Source organism: Podarcis cretensis (genome assembly GCF_951804945.1).
Source record: "Podarcis cretensis genome assembly, chromosome: 1".
In the NCBI taxonomy this organism is placed as follows: Eukaryota; Metazoa; Chordata; class Lepidosauria; order Squamata; family Lacertidae; genus Podarcis; species Podarcis cretensis.
The window spans coordinates 81,516,307-81,543,315 of NC_137170.1; the positions used below are offsets into that span (position 1 = coordinate 81,516,307).

At 45.8% G+C, this 27,009-nt stretch overlaps 1 protein-coding gene across 1 annotated transcript in view; it reads right to left on the minus strand.

Annotated features, from left to right (window-relative positions):
- Positions 1 to 26,259, minus strand: part of B4GALNT4 (beta-1,4-N-acetyl-galactosaminyltransferase 4) — a 171,865-nt gene extending 145,606 nt beyond the window's left edge. Inside the window, exon 1 of the mRNA XM_079970085.1 lies at positions 26,004 to 26,259. Coding sequence (XP_079826211.1) covers positions 26,004 to 26,154 — 151 coding nt within the window. The 5' untranslated portion in view covers positions 26,155 to 26,259. The remainder of the gene's footprint in view (positions 1 to 26,003) is intronic.
- Between the last annotated feature and the right edge of the window lie 750 nt (positions 26,260 to 27,009).

The window sequence follows — 27,009 nt, forward strand, 5'->3', positions numbered from 1 at the left end:
GAGCCAGAGCCAGAGCCGCACATGGAAACGCCGTTTACCTTCCCGCTGGTAAGCGGTCCCTATTTATCTACTTGCACCCAGAGGTGCTTTCGAACTGCTAGGTTGGCAGGCGCTGGGACCGAGCAGCGGGAGCGCACCCCGCTGCAGGGATTCGAACCGCCAACCTTTCGATCGGCAAGCCCTAGGCGCTGAGGCTTTAACCCACAGCGCCACCTGCGTCCCGCTTGTCTTATTACCAGTTCTTATAACATCGTAGCTTTGAATGCATGCTTTTGCACATTAAGAGATAGCACCTTCCTTCTATGAATGTATCACTTGTGTAAAGGGGCCGGGGATTGACACTGGACAAGTAGTGTGTAACCCAAGAGGTCTAGGGCCAGATTCTGCTAGTGGAAGCCAGAACAAGGACTCCCCTGGTGCAATGAGGGGCCCCCACACCTCCCCCAAATCCACTCTAGAGGGTCAGCAGAACCCCCAGAACAGTGTGTTGGGGGAGCAGAGGGGGATTGTTCCACTGGGCTAGAAGTTGTTGGGATTCAGAACTTATAGGGTTAAGATGTTCTGTGACGCCTCACATTCTGACGTGTGGAAAGAGGGAGGAGTTCTAGTTGTTGTTCTCTCTGTGTCTCTGAGAGAGACGGGCTGGAAGCCATGAATGCTAGCAGTCCAGGAGATTTTGGGAAATGCTGAGCTGTAAATATTTGCTACAATAAAGAACTGTTGAATTTGGACATACACAGTGCTTGGTGTTTGTCTGGATCTGAAGCAGACTGCAACGGTTTTGATCCGCTGTGTTTTTACTCTGCTAGACGAAACCGGAGAAGAAAAAGGTCTGCGCAGCTTGGCTGGGAGCGTGCCGGACCACTGGGGCTAATTGGGGCCATAAAGCAATTAGATGGCCAGTGCAATTAAGATCTTATCAGATCTTCACAGGTTATGGAGGACCTAATTACCGCTAATAAAACTGTTGCTAAGAGTCTGCCGGTGAGCTTTGAAGTCTTGAAGTCAGCTTGGCAATAGCTGGAAGACGCTACTGAAGAGGCAGAGGTCTGCGTTCTGTGTTTTGCCTGCTGCAGAGAGGCAAGAGTTGCTGAGGCAGAGAGCTGAGAAAGCAGCTGAGGAATCGGGTGCCGGAGGGCTGACTGGTGAAACGTGAGTACAGCAGCTGGGGCCCCCTGGGAAGAGGAGAGAATGGCAGACAGCCAGATCCTTGAGGACGTTCCGCTTGAAAAGCTCACTTTAAGAAGTTGGGCAACCTGGTCCAGAAGAGTAAGGGGTTGGTTTCTGGTTACTGGGCTTTGGAATGTAAGCCAGAAGGAGCCTTTACCCCTGAATCCAGGTCCTGAAGGGACAGACATTACAGGCTTTGAGGCTGCGTTGCCTGAAGAAAGCCAGCAGAGAATGCAAAGAGAGCTTGCTATGCTAAAAGCATGCGTACATGCATCACTTTTGCCCAGTTTGGAGGGCGTAAAGTCAGCAAGGGCTGCCTGGGAGGTGCTGAGAAGTTTGTGTGAAACTTCAGCAGGATGCCAGAGCCCTGGAGGAGTCATGCAGAGCCTGGAAATGGCTGTAGCCCCAGTCCCTGAGGTGCAAGTCGGGGGGGCTGAGAATTCCAAAGGCAAGTTTCAAAAGTTTTCCACTGTGAGTGCTGAAGTGAAACGCAGTTTCAGCGAGGGCAGGGCTGGCACAGAGGGCTCTTCCGGAAGAAGGGGGGCCAGGCCAGCTGAAAGGAGCCCTGGGCAGTATTTTTCCACTGGGGATCGTCGTCATGCAAAGTCTGGAAGGCTGAGGCGAGCTAGACGCTTCAAGGTCGGCCACCTGGACAAAGTGAAGATAAGGCCTAAAGAGTCGCGTGGGAACGCAGAGGCCAGTCCGGTCTCCAAGGCAACGGAGGAGGCTACTTCTACGGAAGCTGCCAAGGTCCTGAGCAAGGGGGAGTTGGTTGCCAAGACAACCAGACAGATCTGCTACAGAAGCCCAAAGAGAGGGGGCAGCGATACGTTTGTTGCCAGTATGGCGTTGTTTGAGGACAGCTCTGAGAGACACACTGATTTTCGCTTTGTAATCGACTCAGCAGCTAACTGCAACCTGATCCCAGAGACCCCTGCAGTCGAGATGTGGAATTGCAAGGCAATTCCGGCTGGAAAAACTGTTCAGTTTGCAAGTGGGGAAAAGAAAAATGTGAATAATGTTGCAAATGTATTGTTTTCTGTTTTGCAGGAGCAGATGGAAGTTTGCATTGTGCCAGGAGTGCAACACTGTATTTTATCTGTGCCTTATTTGTTGAAAAAGGGGTTTAAGGTTTGCTTTGAACACGATGTTTGTACAATCTCCAAAGGAGGGAAGCAACTGGTCAGAGTTGCAAAGGGGCAGAATGATCTCTTCATTCTTAAAACGTCTCTGGAGGGTGAGGGGAAGGTTGAGAAAGCACAAGCCCTGCGTGCTACAGTTCCCACTCATGTTTCATGTTGTTGTGTGTGGCATAAGAAGACAGCGCATGCCTGTCTTGAAGAACTACAGGTGCTACCTGAGGTTTCCAAAGGCTGTAAAATTGAAGAATGTGCAAGAGTCCTAGATTGTCAGGCTTGCAGACAGGCAAAGGTAAGAGGGTGCAGTTACCCCAGGGTGGAGAGGGTAACCACAAAACCTTTTGATCTTGTGCACATAGATCTGTTGGGTCCCATGAAGGAACCAAGTTTGGGAGGGGCCAGGTTTCTGCTGACACTGCAGGATGATTTTTCGCAGAACACCTGGACACATGGTCTCAAATCCAAGGAAGATGCAGCACAGCTGATTAGACGTTGGATTGAGGAGGTGGAACTAAGGTTTTCCACCAGAGTCAGGGAAATTGCTAGTGACAGAGGTTCACAGTTTACTGGGTCTGCTTTGCAGAAGTTCTTTCACAAGAAAGGGATAAGTCACACAGTGACTTCTCCTCAACAGAGGGGGGTGGCAGAGCTAAGAAGTGAGGCTCTGGTTAAGGCTGCACAGGTGATGCTGTCAGATTCTGGGTTACCTCCAAAGTTTTGGATGGAGGCAGTTAAATATGTGAGCTTCACCTGGAATCGGTCCTACAATTCAGTGGTAGGAGACACACCGTTTTTCATGCTTCACGGGAGGAAACCACAGGTTCACTTCCTCCGTGCGTTCGGTTCAACGGCCTCGCTGCTGGTGCCTGAAGCTTTGCGAGGGCCAGGTGAACCCAAGTTCCAGAAAATGATCTTCTGTGGGTATGAGCCAACGGCTCGTGCATGGAGGTTTGCGTACCCGTCAGGTGATCAGAGTAAGCTGCTGATCAGTAAACACGCTGAGTTCTGTAAGCAGGAGGAAAGGTCAAAGACCCCTGCCAGACGCGATATTCTTTCAGAATGTCTTTCTGATTCAGAGCAGGAAGGTTCTGATGAGGAGGAAGGAGAGCCAGGGGCTGAGTCTGCTGATGACGATCAGCTCACTGACCAAAGTCAGGAGCAGGATGGGGCATCTCCGCAAGTTGTAAAAAGAGAGCCCAAGAGTGAGCCTAGTTCTCCTGTGAGGGTAGTTCCAAGGGTTCGAAGACGCGTTAAGTCAGAGGGGGAATCCCAGGATGCAGAGGACACACCTGCTGACCACAGTGCGTCAGAGGCAGTGCCTGAGTTTGTGCCCAGGAGGTCCAGTCGCACAACGAAGGGAATTCCACCTGAGAGGTATCAGGCCACAGGTGCGTGGGTAAGTTTCGCACAGTGCGAATCTGAGAGTTGTGAGGATGTTCCACAGATGCCTGACAGGAACGCCAGGAGAGGGCGCAAGGCATTGGGGAAGGGATTGATCTCACAGAGGTCTGCAAAGGTACATCCACAGGTCTTGTCAGAATGCTCAGCGAGAGGGGGTGTTGGGATTCAGAACTTATAGGGTTAAGATGTTCTGTGACGCCTCACATTCTGACGTGTGGAAAGAGGGAGGAGTTCTAGTTGTTGTTCTCTCTGTGTCTCTGAGAGAGACGGGCTGGAAGCCATGAATGCTAGCAGTCCAGGAGATTTTGGGAAATGCTGAGCTGTAAATATTTGCTACAATAAAGAACTGTTGAATTTGGACATACACAGTGCTTGGTGTTTGTCTGGATCTGAAGCAGACTGCAACGGTTTTGATCCGCTGTGTTTTTACTCTGCTAGACGAAACCGGAGAAGAAAAAGGTCTGCGCAGCTTGGCTGGGAGCGTGCCGGACCACTGGGGCTAATTGGGGCCATAAAGCAATTAGATGGCCAGTGCAATTAAGATCTTATCAGATCTTCACAGAAGTAATGCTTATGTTGATGGAACGATTGTAACAGCTGGATACTGAATTCCACCCCAGGATGTGGATGATGCTCTCCAAATGCAGAGCAGAAAACTGCTAGTTCAGATGTAAGGCAGTAATTATGGGAAAGCTTTAAATATCCTATTGATCTGAATACAAGCCAACCCGGAATATAGGCCACACCCCTAAAGTGAAATACCTTAAATCACAGCTTCTCTTCCTTTAATAGTGCAATTACAGGCCATGCTTCGGTTTTATACAGGCCAGATTTAAAGGGGGGGGGGAGTGTGGCCTATATTCAGACCAAAATGTATTACATTCAGAAATTAGAAAATGCTACTTTGCAGACATCTGGATTTATACCTTGCCTACTTACTGCAATACCCAAAGTGCCATATGGATGTTAGCACCACCCACTATTGTGCATCTCTCTGTGTGAGAATTATTATCTTTCTTTTCCCTTTCTGATTTTAAACATTCTTAGTATATGTATGTGCACACACGCACACACACACACAAAATTAGGTACATGCACAACTAGAAACCTGTTAGAAGGCAATAAACACACACTCACCTTCAGCTTGTATGTAGAAGCATGTCTAAAAGATATAAAATTAAAGGCAGTTTCAAAGACGTCAGAAGACAGGGGACATTTATTCATTGCAAGATTTTGCCTGCACAACCTTCGCATGCACATCTTGTACGCCACAAACTTCCTGTTGCTAGAGCCAAGGATTTGGCACCTTAGGGCAGAAGAGAATCCATGAGCAGAGCTTCACAACACCTCCCTAGTGTGTGATTTTTAATCTTAATTGCATTGGAAGTGGGAAAGTAGGGACAAGGAAACAACTTAACAAAAAAGATTTTTTCCCCCTTTGCAATTGTATCTGCTATTTTCAAAATTGCTACCATTGTTGCACAGCATGCTATCACTGCAGAGCACAACAATTTATTTGGATTATATAAAAATGTCTTCACTTGCGCTTGTGAAAAGCTTCCCCACTTGGATAGAATGATGAGAAGCCATAGGAAGGGGAAATAAGTAGCCCATGAGACAGAGCTGCACAATAAGGCTGGCATGTTAGTGGTGGGCGGGTGCATACGTGCTTTGATATATGGAAGAGATGCCTGAACGCTAGGTTTAAGAGCTGCTGACAGGCAATACACACATGGATTGGGCAATGGCTCAGTGGTACAACATCTGCTTTGCATGCAGAAGGTCCAAGGTTCAATCCCTTGCATCTCCAGGTAGGACTGGGAGACACTCTGTGCCTGAAACCCCGGGAAACCGCTGCCAGTCAGTGTAGACAGTACTGAGCTACGTGGACTAATGATCCGACTCGGTATAAGGCAGCATCCTAAGTTCCTATGAAACACTCTATAGAAGACAGCTCTTTCCTGTATTTCAATTTTTCCTGCATCTTCATTTTTCCAACTTCCAACAGTTGGTGAATAGGAATTAGGAAGACCTGTTTTGGATGGGGTTGCATTCCTCTTTGGTTTTTGGATGTTGAGTGAAAGAGCAGGTTCACAGATTCCTGGATTCAGCCTTGCCACTGGAGGTATAGGTGGCTTTGATGGCTAGGAGCCCCTTTTACCAGCTTAGGCCATTCCCAGACAGCCTCCTCCCAGCAATCCATGTGTTGGTAAATCTCCCAGATAGATTACTGTAATGCACTTTGTGTGCGAGGACATATGGCAGTTGAAGCTTCTGCAAAATGTGACAGATCAGCTGTTAGGGTCCATATAACACCAGTCCTAAAGGAGTTGCATTGGTTGCTGTTTACCACCAGGCCACATTCAAAATTATGATGTTTGTTTATAAAACCCAAAACAACTTGGGAGGAACCTTCTCCCATACCTAAGATCAATGGAATAACTAGGTTGAATTTCCCCCTGTCTTATTGGTGCCTGTTTATCAATAGCAGGCATAGGCAAACTTGGCCCTCCAGATGTTTTGGGACTACAACTCACATCATCCCTGACCACTGGTCCTGTTAGCTAGGGATGATGGGAGTTGTAGGCCAAAAACATCTGGAGGGCCGAGTTTGCCTATGCCTGATCAATAGCAAGGTAGCTACTTTAACCCAAACCTCTCTCATATTGAGTATACACTGCAAATATGCTAAAGAGCCAAAATATGTCTCAGGAAAGTCACAGAACCATATTATTGTAGAGTATCCTCAAGCTCATGCCATATGTGCATAATGTGACAAAAGCTACAGATTTGTCACTGCTGCCAGACCAACATTGTGGTGGCTCTTGAAAGCATACTCTCCCTGTTTGTTTGCATGAGAGCTCAGTCCCTCATAATGGTTAAGGAAAGCAAGCAAGATGAATTGTTATGAATATGTTTTTTCTTTGATAAACTGCTGTTCATTTAAAAATAAATAAATCCCAAATGGTTTGCCCAATGGAACACCCAAATACAATCAAAGCATCTAAATCAGGCTTCCTCAAACTCGGCCCTCCAGATGATTTGAGACTACAATTCCCATCATCCCTGACCACTGGTCCTGCTAGCTAGGGATCATGGGAGTTGTAGGCCAAAAACATCTGGAGGGCTGAGTTTGAGGAAGCCTGATCTAAATTAACAAATACAATTAAAACCTACCTAAGAACAGCTGAAGAAACAGCATACAATATGCTTTCCATGTACAATTCACTTTTATGGAATCTGGTATTACGTGTATCAAAGAATTCCAGAAACCTTTAAAATGTCAAAATGCCCCCCTCTTTATCACCCAGAAACATTTTTCTGTTGTCATACATATCTGTTGTGACATCTACCTATCTGCTACACATATTCAGCAATTAAATACTATACTACACTTCTGATAATGCTATCCAATTTATTAGATGTGGTTCCAAGAAAAGTTAGTATTCTGCCAGTCAAATGGGCACAAACTAGACAACATGCTCCTATAATAAGCACACATTCAATGAATACCACTACTTCTAGTACGTGTTCTAATTAGGACACCTCTAGAGAACCTTGGAGGAAAAGACCAATTAGTTCATTTTTCATTCCACAGCTGCCATCCTATATCCCATTACAAACGCTTGCATCCACTGATGTCAATGGAACAAACTAAACATTAAATGAGTGCAAGACTACAGCCTACAATTCTGTGCAACTGACAGCATGTTTATGATGGCCTTACTAGAGATCAATGAAAACTATTTGCTAACATTCAAAAACCTTGAAAGAGAAAATTTATTTATTGTCTGTGGTACAAGAGTAAACACCTGATCTATTTTCAAGGCTGGAGAACGAAAATAGTTTTTGAGAGAGTTGTAAGGGCTTTTGCAGAGGCCTGCTTTCACAAGATGTATGCCCGGGGTATCCAAAATGCTGCTCTCCAGATGTAGGGACTAAAACTTCCACCATCCCTGTCCATTGGCCATCCTGGCAGGATCTGGTCCAACAACATCTGGAGAGCACCAGTTACCCCTGATGCATACCTGCACATGCACGTTTTTCTCTCACTGTCACCTATGGCCAGAGAGGTTAAGTAGCAATGTTACCAGAAGTGAAAGTGGGATGATCGTACACAATCATGTAATAATAATGATAATTTATTTTTGTACCCCGCCCATCTGATTGGGTTGCCCAAGCCACTTTGGGTGGCTTCCAACAGAAGCCCTTTTTTCAACTCTTTCTGAAGTTGAAGAAAAGGGGCTGGGGGTTGGAATCACCTGACTCCAGTCTAACCCTTTGGGAAATGTACAGAAAAATGGCTATTAATTTTTTCTGAAAACATTGTCAGGACAATTTCTCCCAGGTGGGTTTGTTTAGGGCCAGAGCTAATGTTGATCTCATCAGGCTGCTAACTTCCTCACTCAGTCTGTTTTTTTAGAACAGACAGTCATCACTCCCTGACACAGTTAAGGAGCTCTTCGCGGTGAATTTAGTTAATATTTCCACAACAGTTTCATTTGGTTCACAAGCCCTCTTTAAAACAGTTTCCAAACTCCAACCCAGTAAATGGACCAGATTATTGAAAATAACATTTCAAGTAGAGGGTTGCTATCTAAGATTTATAAGCAGCCTCTGAGAGCTAGCTTAAAGGAAGGCAGGTATAAAAATAAATGAGTTCTAGTTATAGACATTCCAATAATAGAAAAGGATTAGAACTCAATACATGAATCAACTCAATACATGAATCTATCAGATCGTTCTCCCAGTCCTCAAAATTTGAGAAAAATATAGTTCTGTACAGATGATACCTCAGCACTAGAAACCTAGTCAGTTAAATAATGTCATTCATAAAATAATGTAGTTCCAGTGTTAGATACAGCATACGGCACTGATTTTTTGCAGATGTGGTAATAGGGTCCCCATGTTAAAGACTGGGGGTATTAAATTTTCTTTTACAGTGGTACCTCGGGTTACAGACGCTTCAGGTTACAGACTCCGCCAACCCAGAAATAGTACCTTGGGTTAAGAACTTTACCTCAGGATGAGAACAGAAATCATGTACCAACGGCGCAGCGGCAGCTGGAGGTCCCATTAGCTAAAGTGGTACCTCAGGTTAAGAACAGTTTCAGGTTAAGAACGGACCTCTGGACCGAATTAAGTTCTTAACCCGAGGTACCACTGTACTAAATAGTATTACTGTAAGTCCAAGTGTTAGTAATATTGTTACCTTTAACTAGCAATGTTGTTACTTTAAAAAAAATGATGGTTGTAGTTAAAAGATTATAATGACACAGAGTTGGAAAATCTAGTTATCCTTTCTATAGTGCGGATTTGCTTTAGGAAAAAGCATTGTCTGTTGTGGAAATGGGCAAATTAGCAAAAGGAATCCATGCTGGGAAGGGTTTGTTACTGAGATGGGTGCCCTTTGAAGTATTCTAAATTGAAAGAGTGGTAGGGTTTGGTAATGTCTGATTTTATAACATCTGAATGAAAACTCCTTTTGGGTTTATTAAACACACAAGCATATATTGCGCGGGCCTCCTATCAGAGGTACATGCCATGTGGAGCAAATGCTGGCGACTAGAAGGAGACAGATATGCAATGCAAATACAATACTGCTTCCTGAAATTTAACTGCTCCCATCCCACCTGCTCACTGACACAAACTATTGAAGCCACCATGTTACAGGCACAAGTGGGAGTTCTCTTCAAGCTCCTTGTGCTTTCATCAAAGGAATGGTGTTCTCCTCCCCTGGCCTTTCCATCTTCAATGTCAAGATATAGCCTAGGGCTTGTTACAGGGGGCCAATTCAGGAGCAGTTCACCTGAGAAACCCAAGCTAAAGACTAAGGTATTTGCCAATGAGGCAGGAATTAAGTGGGTCACAGAAGAAGAAGAGGTAAAGAGCTGTGAGAGAAGTCAGACGGAGTGATTGTGCAGGTATCCTTGACTGGCAGAACAGAAAGAAAAAAGGGTTGTGAGTTCACAAAATACGACCGGCATCTGGAAGCAAGGGATAACTTCAGGCAGTCCACCAACTCTCCAACATGCCAGAAAGCCTGCCAACTGCCGGGATAATTTGCTCTGTTTCAGAGCTGTCAGTGCTGTCAGAAATGCCATTCTACTACCAGAGTTATTACAGGCTATGTTTGTGGATCTGGGCTGATGGTGCATGATGCTTCCAATGCAGCCTCACTCATAACTTAGGATGTACAGATTCCTGAGCATGCAGGTATATTGTACAATATACTTCTTTTGGCATGAGGTTAAGAATAATGTAGAACAGACAAGACAGACAGACAGATGAATTATTGAAAAGCAGAACCAGTGGTAACAGAGGAGTAGGAATAGGGACTATGGTCCTTTGGACAGACAAGGAACCAAGTAGTATGTACACACCCACACACACATGTGGGTGTGTGCGTGCAGTTATAAATTCTCTTTTGGGGTCTTTATAAACTGGCTGCAAAATCTTCAGCCTGCCTTGCAACCATACAGATTAGGAGCTTATATAAAAATATTTGAGCAGGTTAAGACAGGGACTTAACACGGGGTGGAAAACCGGTGGCTTAAGAGCTGCATATAAACATGAGAAGAGGATAGCACACCCACTTTTGGCTCTGGCCCTACTCATCAGTGGCCACAACCTCACCTACTCCCAGGGAATTTAGCCCTCAACAGAAAAAAGAAAACAAATTGCACCCCCCACAACACACATTTTCAAACAGAATCATACAACATAAGAAGCAACTGAAGTTGGTAGAGCTGCTTGATTCTGTCGTATGACAAACCCTGATAGCAACATGCACTGAAATGATGGGGAGGGCACCCCAAGCAGCTTAAATAAAAGTTGTCCATCCCCTCCCAAAAAAATCGCATGTATGATGAAGATCAGCAAACTGCTGGTGTCCTATATCAGAACAGAAGGAACCCCATCAGCAAACTTCTCGCTGCTGTGGTAAGTAGCCCAGGTGTTTCAATAATGCTTTTCTCACTTTAAAGAGATTAAGTAAAGCCACAGAAGGGCAAGTTAGCTTTAGGTGTTTAATTGCCATAAGGTGAAACGGTCAGACTTTGTGGCTAAAAAAGCATTACAATAAGTTCTTCCACTTTTGTGGTATTATAAGTGGGCTAAGGATGGAGAAATAGCCGTACAATTTTACTCTTTCTAGTACAGGAATTCCCTAGATTTCCCTACGCTGATGAACAGCCACTAAAGCATCAGGTTATTTACAGGGAATAGGATGAGACTGATGTTCTGCAAATAGGGGCTTCAATACATTTCAGAGGCAAGTCTTCCGCAAGAAGTAAGCAAGGAATGCAGTAGTCATCATTATCCTTTTTGTCTTTCCCTATGCACATGCAAGCAAACTTAATTCATCCTACTCTTTTAACAAGATACAATGGATTCTGAATTATGCAGAACCCTGAGCAGGCAGGGAACTGATCCAAAAGATGAAGCACTTTATCTTATGGAGATTTATGGTGGCACAAGGAGGGTTTTCTTCTGGGAAAGGTGCCTTAGTCATTCCACAAAGTATCAGTCAGCAGAGTACGCTTCTTGTACACCCTGTGCATCACAGGCCCTGATCACAATTTACCCATTTACACTTGTACTTTGAGAGCTAATGGAAGAGACTTATTCTCAGAGGCCAAAGGATCTATTCACCACAGGAAACCAGAAACATATTTGATTGCTATGTTTTACAATGAGAGGATCAGCCATCAGTTTTCCCCTTCCCCCACAAGCTCGGGAAGACAAATCATAAAGCCCTTTAAAAATGTGGTGTCAAAGCACCCCTCAGCCCACCCCAAACATAAGACACAATGAAGGCAGGGCCCCCCAACATAGCAACACTCTTCTGCAGCACAAGCAACTGGGCAGGCAACAGCAACGGTCGATACAGCTCATATTTTTGCCCAGCAAGAGCAGAGAGACACATTAACAAGATTGACAGTCAGCACTCAGCTGCTATTCAATGCCCAGTGGGCAGTAGAGAAACTGTCAAAAATAATGCCAATTTCTTACTGAAGGAGGCATCTAGCATTAGTTGAGGCAGACACTGTTGGCAGTTATGAAGTAAGCATACACACAAAGGACTCTGGGGAGGAGCAAGCAATCTTACCCCATTGCAGCAGTCATGTATATCATATACCTACCCCTTTATATCTTGAGAAATGCAGACAATTACGCTTTTATATCATTGTTCAAGTTTAGCCAATGGTCTCCGCGAGGAGAAATAAATGGAAAAAACAAAAGATAAGTAGGAACAACTGCCAGCACATGATTCTCACTAGAGCCATTTCATTAAGGTTGAGGAAGGGAGATGAAGTCTAGAAAAACAACAGAAAGCAGGCCACATCAACACATCTTTATGGGCAGCCCCACTGCCTCTGAACAACCCACAACAAGGGAAAAGAAACACAAAGTTCTGATGAGGCGGAATGAGATACAGCAATGGCTAGGAAGAGCCACGATGTTAGATTCAGTCTACACTAGTTTTGCAAATGTATCTGTGCCTCTTTAATGAGGCAGATGAGCTCAGGAGAACAGCCACAATCCAGCAGCAGAGCACATGCTCTGAATGCAGCCTCGTTCCATGGCATCTTCACTCCTCACCTTTCCTTACAGCAGTTTTCATCATAAGCAGCAGCAGCAGCAGTGGGCAACTTTGCTGAGACAATGGAAGCAAATAGATGAGCTCCATTGTCCTCTGAAGAGCACAGAAGCCTTCCAGGAAGCAGTGCAACCAAGGATACTAGGCACCAGGGGAAGTGTTGTACAAATGAAGAAGCAGCAGGCTACAGACCAAGGGTGGTATTGCAGCTACTGGTACTGCCAATGAAGTTTCCAAAACTTAGAGGGGAACAAGAGGAGCAAGCAGAACATGACCGGAGAATGATGTTATTGATTTGTAAATATATATATTTTTGAAATCCACCTTGGCTAAATTGCTGTGAGTTTTGTGGTAGGGAGCTAGAAAAAATACTTGGAGAGCCATATATAGCCAACAAATTAGTCACCCATGAGCTAAAGGATGTTGGATAGCAGGTTTCAGAAAGACCTCTGTCTGCTGCTGCCAGAGAGCATATATGAATGGACTAGAAAGGACCAATAATCTGGACTATGCATAAGGCATCTTCATATGTTCACAAGCAATGAAACACACACACACACACACACACACACACACAGAGAGAGAGAGAGAGAGAGAGAGAGAGAGAGAGAGAGAGGAGGGGGGAATGGTGTACTGATAGGAATAAATTCATTGGGTTCACTGCAGACCCAGTCTCCTCCTTGTGTGAAAACAAACCACAAATTGCATGGGGAAAGTGCAGCTCTGAGAATATCCTATTGCTCCTCAGTTTGCTACCAACCCAGAATGCATCTGTAGGCAGACTGCTGCCTCATCTGTAGTTGACAGACCAAAATCTCATTGTGCTTCCCTGCATTCCAACAAGTACCTCTCTAAAACCTCTCATTCATACATTGGCAGGTCTCCCCTCCCTAAATCCATGCCCCTTCACCCCACTGCTGACAGCCAGGACATCAGTATTCTGGAAGGGAACCTATTAAAGCTGCTGTTTACAGCTCCTCACAAATAAAACCCGTCTCCTGTTTGACTCCTGCAATAACCTAAAGTGCTAAATCACTCCCTTTAGCGAAACGCCTGCCAGGGAAATCTCCAGCTACTGAAGTGCTGGCAACCCCCATTAAGAGTCATTTTATTTTATTTTAATTGTGTTTTTTACCTGGTGTGTGCTACAGTTTCCACCCCATTGACTTGGTGTGCTTTGCAGCCCGGAGAGTACCGTAATGGCCTCATTATTTCAGCTGAGGAATCTCTGTGTTAAATTAGGCAGAGAAGGGTAATTATCTACTTGTAGGAGATAAGAAAGAGGTTTATTTTATCAGGGACATAATGCTATTCTGGTCGGGATCCAACTTTCCAAACTGTACAATGCTGAATACAGCATTTCCCCTGTGAGTAGTGTGTAGTGAAATGCAAATAACTAGCCACCTTGATGCACAAGCAGCCCTGCAGAGAACATAAGCTACGAGCTTAAAAATCAAGAAATGCCAAAACTCTATGAGACACCTTTCCCCAGCCCAGCCCTGAAGGCAACAGCTTATTTGCCAGTTATCATAACCTTTTGCATGTCGACACTGCAGAAACAATTCAGGAGACAGCAGGAGATACTACACACACCCAGCCCTCAGCCTATGCAAAGTGCATCTGCTTAGAACTGGCTAATTTAACAAGCAATTAACCTTTCTGCACATCCTCCCCTTGGCTGATCTGAGAATCAGCAAAGTGGGCCATAACCAGAGAATAAATTGGACTGTGCCTCACCGTGGCAGAAGCCCATCAGTTCTATAAGGTACATGCAAACGTGCACTTCACACTCCCCGGAGACAGTGTCCATCGCTTGCCAAAAACCAGTGCCCATTCTCTGGCATTCTTCCTGGAGTCCAACAATCTGTCAGCACCCACTTCTCAGTTGTAACAGGAGGGCCCAACACAACTGACAACAGCATAATTAAATATATTTTAAGTGCCCCGTGATGAAAAGAGGAAGCAGTGGGCTGGGCAAATGCCAGTGGCTGCCATCTTCCTCCCCTCCCCCACCATGCCTCTGGGATACACTGCAGGGATATTTAAGGAAAAGAAAATGAGCACACTCACCTGGGCTCCCGTCAGAAGCTTATCAAGGCCTGAGGTCAGGATTGCATCTATCATAGCTTCTGTCTTTCTTTCAGAAGCCCAGTGATGAGAGAGGCAGTGGGCCAGGCAGCTAAAGCAACTTCTCACTATTGCTTGTCCATACCCCTGCCTCCCTCCTCCCTGGATAAACCACCACAGCAGCAAATTTGGGGGAGGGGGGCTGCCAGAGTGACACTGTCTTCAACTACTTTAATCCAAACAATGGTTTAAAACAAACTTGCAAGCAACCACTGACTTGAGTCCAGTAGAATCCTCCCCAGACAAGCAGGCATAAAAGCTTTAGACAAAATGGATTCCTTCTTCTTACAGGGCACAAATGGCTAATGCAGGCTATGTATGGAGCAAGTGGGCTAGGAAAGGTAACCCTTGCAGAGCCTTACTTGCAAGGATTGGTTTGAGGATCTTAAAATAAAGCAAGGCATGAACTGCATTAGCCTTTTAATTCCTTTTTGAGGCTGACAGACCAGTGATTCTTAATTTGGGACATGTGGTCCCTACAGGGAGTCATCTACAAATCTTGGGTAAGGGGTGTGGAACTCGGGCGGGGGCATTCTACATTTTAGGCAGACCTTCTCCCTCTTGCAGTAGCAGCAGAGGATATCTGTGGTAAACTGCTTACCCTGTCTTGAGTATAAAATCCCAGATCTTTGATTTCGCCCCCCCAATTCCTTTAAAAAGTGGTGCATGGCAAAAGAGGAATCAAGCAGGAATGCCTCCTCCCCAGTTCCAACAAAAACAGTAAAACGATGCTCCATCCATTTAACCATGATACTGTAGAATGTAGCCAATGCTATCTGTGCATAAGCAGAAAAGGCTTCCGCTCACACAGCGGACTTCCTCTCCTCTCTCCTGCAGTCCACTCAAAAGCTGCTGGAGGAACCTTGAAAGAGCATCAATGGCTCTCAAATAAAATCCAGCACTTCTTGGAGAACCCATATTCCCCTTGCTTGTATGACATTTGAAAACACACCACCTCACCCTGCACTGGAGGCAGTGCCATAGGAAGGGGGTGTGGTGGGTGTGGGCTGCGCCGAGTGTCATCACTGAGGGGGCGTGACAAAATGGCAAAAATATGTGTTTTTAAAATAAAATTTAAAAATTGGGCTCATGAAACTTTTTAGTTCAGTCAACAAACACAACGACGTTGTGGCTTGGGCACCTGCAGGCTCAGCGCTGCCTGAAATGGCATTGTGGGTCTTGCATCTGCCCACCGCGTCTCCCTCAGCCACCCTACAGCTAAGGGGGAGGCAGCAGAGAGGCTTTGCATAGTGCGCCCTGCCCTAGCTCGCCCCACCCCCAGGTGCAGGGCGTGTGCAACGCCCCAGGCACCTGAGAGGCTAGCTACACTGTTGACCTGAGGTCAGGGTATCACATGATTTTTTTGCTTGTGGCTCAGGAGGCATTTGGTGATCATCAGGTGTTCGTGTTGAGTGGAAGTTAAGAACTGGTGACATAGATGGCGCTATGCTTCTGGTGCTCAAATGCACCACTTGTGTTTTCTATCCACATTTCTGCTCCCTATTCCTTGCCATATCCTACACCAAGTATCTTCTTTCTCTAGCATAAATCCCTAGCAAAAAGGGAAATTGCAATTAGGAAAGATCAGGTAAGTGTTGCCAACCACACAGACTTTTGATCAAGGAACTATTGGAGGGATATATTTAAAAACCCAGGCTCGCAGGCACACAACCAACCCAATTTTTAAGCATTAGAAACATAGGAGCCAACTCCTAGGGGCCAAGGTCCCTTCAGCCCCCTCAATAAAATATTTGAGGAGGCCAGGGCCCCCATAGTTGATGGGCACTGCTATTCAAATGGTGTGTGCGCGCCACATATTTTGATTGATTATGCAGGGCAGGGCTTATCTGCCCCCCCCCCACATTTTATTCAAGTTGGCACCCTGATTAGAAATATGCATTGACAGCAACCTAAATGTACATGATGGGAAGGAAGAGGCTGCTGGAGAGACCATGTAGATAGGAGTCAAACAGTGACTATCTGGCCTGAGTACCTTCATTCCAATGTCTACAGAAGACAAGCTGTGAACAGCTTTTTAACCCACTGGCTCTCTCCTCTTGAGATCTCCTCCTTGTTCCAGTCTATTAGTGCTAAATTAAATGAATGTCAGATCTAAAGATCTTCCCCTGTACTACTCCAGTCAGCTGACAGCTGATCTCTCTGCCAGCCACAATTGTACAACTAAGCTACCCAGTTGGTGCACCAGATGGTCATCAGTATCTTCCTCCAGAAATGGAGGTCAGAGGAAGGTTAGCCTTTCAGCATCTGGCATTGGCACAAGGTCAGCTATAAAGCAAACCAAGAGAGCAGCCCAGGAACTGCACTCCCACCTGAGCCCGCAGCATTCCAAATACAGAAAGGCTCCAGGCTGCTCACAAGAGAGGAAACCTCACTTTGGAAAGAAGACCAATTCCCAGATTTAAACAGACTTGCAAGCATGTAGGAGAAGACAGTTGCCCATCTCTGGGTCCACCTGCCAGCTGCAACCCCTCCAGCAGCCTCTTGCTCGCCACCACTGCTCCATATTCAGTCAGTGTTAGAAACTCAGACATATAAGCTAATCACTGCATGGTTAGAGTGTTGGACTAGGACCTGGGAGACCAGGGTTCAAATCTCCACTCAGTCCTGAAACTCACTGGGGGACCTTGGAGTCAGCTGCAGTCTCCTAACCTACCTTGCAGGGTTATGTAGGGATTAACTGAGGAGGAGGGGTGAACCATGTACTCTTGGGAGAAGAAGGTGGGATAGAAATGCAGTAAACAAGCTCTTCTGCTTGCTTGCTTGCTTGCTTGCTTGCTTGCTTGCTTGCTTGCGAAAGCTGGAGGGGCCAGCCAGATGGAGATGTCAGTCCTTAAGGGGCTTTAAAAGCCTAATCACACTCTGAGGAGAGCACTGGGGGTGGGGAGCAGAACAACTGGGAGTGTGAGGAGGGGCAGTTGCTTACTAGATGCTATTCTTGGCCAACTGCTACTTGCCCCAGGCAAAGGGTAGGCATGCAAGCAGCTGTCTCTCAGCTAAGGAGATATTAACAGCCATACAGGTGTCTCTAGTCTGCTGCAAATTGGATTTAGCTTCTTCAAACTGGTCAGATTTTGGCTCCAAACAGAAGCAGGTTTCAAACTTGGTTCAGTAGCACATTCCATCAGTTACAGGTTAAGATTTCCCACCAATTTTGAATTTTAACAGCTCACTTAATTCCAGCTTAAGCCTCTGTCATTTGGATGGAAAGCACAAGCAATTTCAACAGCAATACCCCCCAAGGGAGCTTCAATAGATGCCACTCTGACCTGCCTATAGAATCCACATGACAGCCATCACTGCAGCAAAGTATTTATACTTGCATAAATCAGAATCCCAGGGGGCCCCTTCAGTTTACAACTTTGTCTCTGCTGCAGTTTCATACTTTCCACCCCCTACCTTAAAGTGCATTTTATCTAAAGCTCTTTGTCCCCTCCCCATACTTATCCCTCCCTCCATCAAGGATATTTGAATTTCTGTTAGTCTGCAAAGCTGAAGAAAAAGACTCTTGCAGAGAGGCTCATTCAACTCTTGTGCAGCAGTGGAAGAGGCACTGCAAACCTCCTCAATTCACTCGTTTTTGGGGGGTTGGGGGTGGGTCTCAATCAAACAATTTCCCTGTACTACCCTTCAATTCCTGGATTCCATTTTTTAGAAGATGAAACAGTCTCTATTGCTTCTGTCCAGTTCATCATCCCAACTCTGCTTGCTTTTAAGAGATGTAAGAAAGAAGCAAAAACGATGCCCAAATATTCTTCACCCGGTTCTGGTGTAACATGCAAAGCAGGACTCCTGGATTTCACCTTCAGTCCTTCATCTATTTAACAAGGAAAAAAGAAAAGGAAGTGCCCCCGCCCAGCTTATAGGTAGCATATGAAGCAGCTCTTGGAACTTTCTGTTGGTACATCATCGGTGTTCTCTCAATAACATGAAAATTGGAACAATATCTTTTTAGCAGAGCTTTATCTTAAGAACCAAATATCATCATCATATATTTAGTTACCGTATTTTTCGCTCTATAGGACGCACTTTTTCCCCTTCAAAAATGAAGGGGAAATGTGTGTGCGTCCTATGGAGCGAAGACACCATAGCCCTGCGACCCTCTCCCAGGCTTCCAAGGTAGCCGCCTGAACAGCACCTTGTTTTAGAGCGGGAAAACAAGAGGGGGGAAATTTTCCCTCTCTCTGCGCAGCACCTCCTGCCGCTTCGCTGAAGGGGCGCTGGGCAGAGAGGGGGAGAATTTTTTTTTCTTGTTCTCCCCCCTCTAAAACAAGGTGCATCCTATTGTCTGGTGCGTCCTATGGTGCGAAAAATACGGTATGTCTCGCCTTTATCCTTGACAGGGATTCAAGGTGGCTTACAGATAAAAAAAAACCAGCTAAAAACTTTTTTTAAAAAATCATAAAAAGCAATTAAACATTGGTAGAATTAAAAACTATAAAATCTATCAAAACTCTACACCTAAGTACAATATAAACAGCACAGCACCAGCCGTTTCATTAAAAGCAATCAGTTCCCAAAAGTCTGTTGAAGTAAGAAAGTCCTCACTTCCTCATTAAATAATTTGCTAGTTTCTTTTTTAATAGGATCTATAATTTGCACCGGGCCTTCAGAGAAGCCCACCATAAAGAAATAGCAATGAAACATCCTACATCATCATTCTCCACTTTCTCCCCTCTGCACCTTACAAACTCTGCAGGGGATACACAACCCACTGGCCACCAAGTCACAACTCTGCCTACAGACTGAGACACCACCATCCTTTGCACACTTTCAAGGGTCACGGTGAAACAGGCCATCAGATCAGTTTGATATGAATGTTTTTACAAATAACAATTGGCCCATGAGCAATCAGCATAGAAGGCAGTCATCAGATTACAGTCAGATAGCAAATACGGTAGGTCTGGTAAAATAGGAATGAACTTACCAGTCTTTGGTCACCCCACCCTGCACGTTTAGTGATTTTATATATCACTAATTCAGCTTCAAGGGACGCAGGTGGCGCTGTGGGTTAAAGCCTCAGCGCCTAGGGCTTGCCGATCGAAAGGTCAGCGGTTCGAATCCCTGCGGCGGGGTGCGCTCCCGCTGCTCGGTCCCAGCGCCTGCCAACCTAGCAGTTCGAAAGCACCTCCGGGTGCAAGTAGATAAATAGGGACCGCTTACCAGCGGGAAGGTAAACGGCGTTTCCGTGTGCGGCTCTGGCTCTGGCCAGAGCAGCGATGTCACGCTGGCCACGTGACCTGGAAGTGTCTCCGGACAGCGCTGGCCCCTGGCCTCTTAAGTGAGATGGGCGCACAACCCCAGAGTCTGTCAAGACTGGCCCGTACGGGCAGGGGTACCTTTACCTTTACCTTAATTCAGCTTCAAAGAAAGTCTCCCTATATTAGATCATTGGGCACAGATTCATAGTGTGCACATTTGCTTTTCTGATAAGAGTTTACAGCAGCGTTCATCTGTAGGAAATTATTGTTCATCCAGTTGCACTGTTAGCATGCTGAATCAGGCTGCAGGAGGAGGTGTTTCCTTACCACTGTACATGCCACTTTGAGTAAAAGAGCACATCATCTGCCAGATTGGGGAGATACCCCTCATAAGGTTTGTGATGAGAAACACCGTCAGTGGTTTTCTCTAAATGCTTGCACGCATGAGAGCAGGATGTGATGGGAGTGTGTCTATAGCAAGTGTTTAATTATCCACATCCTCCTCTGTATCAGCATATCTAGTCAGCAACAAAACCACAACAGCAGCTGAATTCAGATCCGTTGGTGTCAATGGCTCAAATCACATATGTCTCCCAATTACTTCCAATAGACACACCACTTCATTGCACAGGCAAGTCTCCATAAGTGGTACTGATACATTTAAATTGCCACAGCCAATGTCCCTCCCACCTCTATGATTCTCTAATTGCATTTGAGCCTCTTCCACACATGTTAAAGGGCCAACACTCAACCAAAGGCAATACCTTCACCGGCCACCAGTAAGTAGCTCTAAATCTTGTGTCACTGTCTCTGCTCTGAGCCAAGAAGATGGAAAACCTAGGCCCCACATATATGATTGATGGGCTCAGTGGATGGTGCTTAGTCACATCTGAATCAATGGAAAGAAGGATGTTGGCTACACAGGCCCACATTCAAAGGAGCAAAAATATGGTATAACAAAACAAGGCTAAGGCCCACATCCCATGGAGGTGATAAACCTGTGGGTCAATATCACTTCAGAAGACAGGTGGTGGGCTTGTGAATCTGAATGCACCTTTCCACAATACCATATCACTCTGGCATCTTGGCTTTCTCCATAGAAGAAATTGTTTGCATAGGAAAACATTAGATCATCTGAGCCAGTGGTGCTACTACAACCCAACTAGCAAGCAGAGCTCCAAGGCCCTGGACCACCCAAGGTTCCTTCATGACCCCCCCCCCCCGAAGACTCCCTATGCATTGGCAGCAAGTGGCTCCAACCTTGATTTTCAAAATTACTGATCCTGGGGATGAAAGAAGCAGACAGCTATGTCAATCAGACGCTAGCTATGAGATTGCAGGGTCAATGAGACTACTGAGGGTGCTTGGCCCACCCCCATGCTATTCCAGTACTCTCACTGATACTACAACCATGGAGGTGGTGTCTGATTGGTCGAGCTCACTGCCATTCTCACTATGGCACCAGCAACTTTTAAAAGTAATGTGTAAGGCAGCCCGAGCCTTGGAGAAGCCAACTGATGCAGCATTCCATCACATGCTGGCCAGCAGCTGTACCCTCCACAGCACATGCTGGCCAGCAGCTGTACCCTCAACTATCTTGCCTGTGAACTAGTTCTCAGTGGCATCTGCAGCAAGCAAAGTTATCTCCTGGAAGGATTGATTACCATAAGGTGAAGGCATGGGATATCAGCTTTTGTATCTTCCACTGGTGAAACATGTGCATTCAGAAACTTACATCATTATTCACTCAAAAACATTTGTTAAAAGGGTGGGGGAGAGGAGAAAAATGTGAGCCTCTTAGCAACTGACTATCTCTGTAGGCTTTGAGAATCATGACTTAGACAAGAACCTGCAGTACTTCAGATGTTGTTAGACTACAACTCCCATCATCCACAACCACTGGCTATGCCAGTCGAATCGGATTGAAGCTGGAGTCCCAACAATGTCTGGAAGACCACAGATTCCTCACTCCTGGTTTAGACCAACCTGTTGCCCTCCCGCCACAGCCAGCATGGCCAATGATCGGGGATGATGGGATTTGTAGTCCAACAAAATCTAGAAGGCACCAGACTACGGAAGCCTGGTTCAGACCCCTACTTATATTTTGCCAGTCTGAAGGCTATAAGTACACATATAAGATTACTAGCTCCAACAAACTTCAAAATAGATCAGACTGATAACTTTGATTCCAGGCAGGGTTGCACTGGTCCGTCATTTACACTTGATCCAGAAGTTGAGAAGAGAGTTATCCTACAACAGTGAAAAAATGTGCCCTTAATGTTTATTGCAGAAGAGCTTTATTTCAAGCTTCCCCTTTAACCATCACCCCTACTCCCACATTAGTGAAAGATGTTGAATATCCTGCTAGATCTCCAAGCACCTCACACTGCATCAAAGAGTGAAACTTCTGTATCTATTGGTCAAAAGATTCAAATACAGTGGTACCTCGGGTTAAGTACTTAATTTGTTCCAGAGGTCCGTACTTAACCTGAAACTGTTCTTAACCTGAAGCACCACTTTAGCTAATGGGGCCTCCTGCTGCTGCCGCGCCGCCGGAGAACGATTTCGGTTCTCATCCTGAAGCAAAGTTCTTAACCTGAAGCACTATTTCTGGGTTAGCGGAGTCTGTAACCTGAAGCGTATGTAACCCGAAGTACTACTGTACTAGGAAAATAAGAACATTTTGCTTTAGGAAGCTCAATAGCCATCTTCAATGAACTCATTATCACCCTAACAAACATCCTAATTTGAACATACTATTAACACACAAGATCTTGGAATTTACATTATTTTGGTAAAGAGCATCATCAAGCAGCATAATACAGTCACTGTTTCCCCCTAAACATCTTTTATTTTCTTGCAACAGCTTGCAAGAACGAGTGCAAGAGCAACTCCTTTGCACCTCAAACATTTCAGAGTGCATTCTGATGGCTCAGTCCTTTGTGTGACTTATACAGTGGTGCCTCGGTTTAAGAACAGCCCTGTTTAAAAACTATTCAGTTTGCGAACTCTACAAAACCAAAAGTTGTGTCCCAGTTTGCGAACTTTACCTCGGTCTAAGAACGGAATCCAAATGGTGAAAGGGCACCGGCGGCAGGAGACCTCATTAGGGAAAGCACACCTCAGTTTAAGAATGGTTTTGGTTTAAGAACGGACTTCCAGAACACATTAAGTTCGTAAACTGAGGTACCACTGTAATAGCAATAGAATTACCGTATGTAGAAGAACAGTAGTGCCGGTGAAACACTGCAACTTGTGGCATGGCCAACACTGCAATTTACTCAAGGTGCTGCACTGATGTAGCAATGTTATTGCAGCACCACAATCCGCTACTGCAGGGGTGCACAACCTGCAACCCTCCAAATGTTTCTGGAGTACAACTCCCATCAGCCCAGCCAGCACTGCCAGTGATCAGAGATGATAGGAGGTGTAGTTCAACAAGATCTGGAGGGGCACAGGTTGTGTACCCCTGTGCTACTGCCGTATGAGGCATTTGGGCCACCACTGCATGGCCCATGATAGCCCAACGCCATGCAACTTTTAAAAAAAATTAATTTAGTAGTCATAATTGGATTAGTATTGAAAAGCACCATAACAGAATCAATATTACTCCTATCTCTTGTAGAGGATCATTCTGTAGTCATTTAAGTACCTTACAACATCAAGATCGCAAATTCTTGGTAGTGGTTAATCAAGAAACCACTTTTTTAAAAATGAACAGCACGTTCTCCAAAATACACACAGAGGCACATGCTCTATAAGAATTCATTCATCCACTAGACTGCTCAGTAAAAGGTTTGTGATTAATTTAGGTACAGCACAACTCTAACAGCAGTTTCACCTCTGAAATAGGCTCAGTATTTCAACCTATGATTTTTGCTGTATAATCATTCTCAAACATCTAAAAGTAAAGCAATTTTGTGAAATATTCACACATCGTCATTTCATATTAGGACTGAGAAAACAGCAAGTTTGACTTATTACTAACACAACTTTTATTACTAACACAACTTTATACAAGGAATTATTCCTTGATTGTTTTAAACACATTTATGATGCTCGTAATTGTAGTGACCCTTTTTAGGGATAGAGATTAGTGCCCTTTAGTAGTTCTTGAAAAGATCCTTTAGAAACAGGAAGGTCAGATACTGATGCCTAATTCACATTTTTTATCACAGAGGTGTAAATCTGAAGTAACTACCAAAATCGGAAGTGATCACTAGTGAAAGGGGAAGGATAACCAAATTCAATACTGTACTATTAAGTCACATTTCCCCTTTGTGAAAGAAAATAAAGCAAAATTCATATTTTGAAGACACCCCACATTCTTCTATAAAGTTGGCTTTTTAAAATTAAATATAGTACTGAATGGAATTGTAAACCAGAACCAGATTTCCTGAAATATGCTGAAATTTAGTTCCACTCTTTTCTGTGGCAATTATTTTGCTCTTGGAATGCAGACAATAACCCACACCCAACCCTTTTGTAGCCTCTGTTTTGGAAGCAGGTTTCATGATTACACAAATTTTCCCATTGCAAAAAGGACTCACAACTAAATGCCAGTTAAGATTTTTAAAATGTTGTGCCACTGAAATCGGCACACAACGGTATGCAGTAAGGCAACACAGAGTTTTTGATTAAAATCTCTGGGACTCTGCAAAAATCACTATCTTAGCTTTCACTATAGAAATTAATGCATGTTTCTGGTCCTCTTGGTTTCACATCTTAGCTTAAAAATGCCATTTCACAGTAAAAATAAAAAAGGTTATATGTTTTAAGGCATATTTTCCAAAGAATGGTTCTAAATAGCTAACCAAATCAAAGGACAGTGGAAAGCTGTCAATTTCTTGTTTTTATCAATTCCAGAACAAGATTTTAGAAACTTCGTATCTGCCAGCTATGGCTCCACATCATTTCCTGTTTGTTCAAGATATGTGCATATTATACTCATACCTGCAGCTGGAAATACAGAAGTCTGAGGGTCCTGGCCCAGTCAAGAACTAAAAGCTACATTTCAATAATAACTTGAATATGGGGAGTGCCTCCAACCCATTCCCTTAATTTTCATCTTCATGCTGTTTCTTCCATGTAGCTAGACCTCAAACACATGTGCTAGTGAACAACCATCACTGCAGGAGGTGTTCTACCCTCCTGCCTCTCCAATACCTACAAGAGCACATCCCCCTTGGTCATTCACAACACGCCAGCAGCATAAAGATAAAGCTGTTGCTAGGTTGGTAAAGGGCTCTTTTAACAAGCCTGCACAAAACTCAGCAACTGACCTGGTTAGAGAGCTGGATTTTCCATGTGCTTTGGAATTCTCCCCCCCCCCCAACATATACAGTGGAGCTCTGTGCTCTGGATTCAGAAATGATCACACAGTCTTGCTCTAAAGAAATATTGAGTTGCTGCTACAAACACTCTGCCACAAAGACTAAAGACCTGGAGGGTTTGGACAGTTTGTTGGCAATTACAGCCAAGTGCCTGACCTGAGCTTTGAAACCCAGCTAACCACACAGAGGCTCTTCTGTATGCCTCTCTGAATCAAAGATTGCCGCCTTTGTCTTGGCAATCCTTGGTACATTTACTTGGGAGTAAGTCTCCTTGGACACAGTGGGGCTTCTTTCAGAGTAAACATGCACAGAACTACAGAGTTTCCAATACCAATTCTCCAGACAAAGGGGGAGTATTCTGCAAATTGGGAGAATGTAAGCACCTTAAGAGATCAAGGGTTTGGCAAAGGCAAGAGCTCGGCTGTCCTCCTTGAACCGAGATCAATTCAAATAGCCACGGCTTTTTATTTATTTATTTATTACTAATACTAGTGTGTTCACATGCACTCCTTTAAAAGTTATGAACAGCACCAGGGTTGGGGAAGACACTGGAAGGCGAAATATATAGCAAATACCTGTATATGAAAGGACTTTTGAGAGTTGGCACTCTACCTACAAAGTGCAAAAATGAGACAATGGCCTTGCTCCTAATGAGCAAAGAGTACATATCCTTAAATCACTTATATCACAGTCTTTCCTCCTCTCCATGTCAGTGGAGCAGGAATCCTAACTTACCACCAAGTGTCAGTATTTAAAGTGGGTCTTGGTGGTAACTATTCCAGATAAAGTATTCCAGGGCACAAGAGTTGCGGTCTCTGGAGGGGGCTGCACGGGCGAGATTATTACACTTCGCTTTGATTCAAAACTAAGTAAGGGGAGGGGAAAGAAGGAAAGGAAACGATTGATTTGGGAGTAACTGAACAAAGGCTAAAGAAGATCCCCTTTGAGGTGGGGAAGGCCCTCCCTCCGGGGTAGGCAGGGGGGATAAAAAGGGGCCCCGCCGCCTGCTTACCTCTGCCGTAGGCGAAGTGCAGGCGCAGCGCCTTGCCTTGGCGCACCAGGCTGATGTGCAGGTAGGTGAACCACACGGCGAAGGTGAGGAGCACCAGGAGCAGCAGCAGCTTGAACTGCTTCCGGATCTTCTTCACCGGGAACCACAGCATCCTCCAGGCAGCATTCCCGGGGGGGTCTGCCTGCCCCCGGGGGGTGAGCGAGGGGCGCCCGGGCCGCGAAGGGAAAGCGGCGGCGGAGGAGGAGGTGTTGCCGGGCGGGCGCGAGGAGTGCGCGCCTAACCCGGCCGCCGGCTCGGCCCCTCGCCGCTGCTCATTTCGCCCCCAGCGCCGCTCCCCTCACAGCTACGCCCCTCACCTGCAACTTCGGCGCCTCGCAGCTGGCGCGAAAACTTCGCTGTGGCGCTGAGGAGGACGCGGAGAGGCGCCCGGCGGAGATGCGGGGAGGGGGCTCCTAGCGCTCTCCCCGGAGCGGAGCCCAGCCGCCTCCCGCCAGGTCCCGGCGGCGAGGGACAAAGGCATCCAGGCAGCGGCGGGGAGCCATCGGGGAGGCTCCCGGAGACCGTGAGCGGAGGCGACGGGTCGACGTCGCGCGGGGCTGGCGGGTCGCTCGCTCGCTCGACGAGACCTCCCTCCTTCCCGCCGGGCTGCCCAGCTGCCCAGAATCCTCTCCCCAATGTGATAATCCGTGCACGGCAGGCAATGAATGGAGGGAGGGAGGAGGGAGGGAGGAGCAGCAGCAGCAGCGCGGAGTTTCTCCCCCTCCGCCTCCTTCTCCCCGCCGCCTCCTGGCTCCGGGGCTGCTATTGCATTGCACTGGCTCCTCGGCCCGCGCTTTACATTGTCCTCCTCACGGCTGCAAAGCAGCGGCTGCTGCTGCTGCTGCTGCTATTACTACGCCCGTCCTGCGCGCGCGGCTTGCAGCGATGCTCTGGCGGCACCACCATCGCCTCTTCGCCACCGCTGCTGCTCTGGCTCGGCTCGAAGAGAGCAGCATCCCCACGCTGT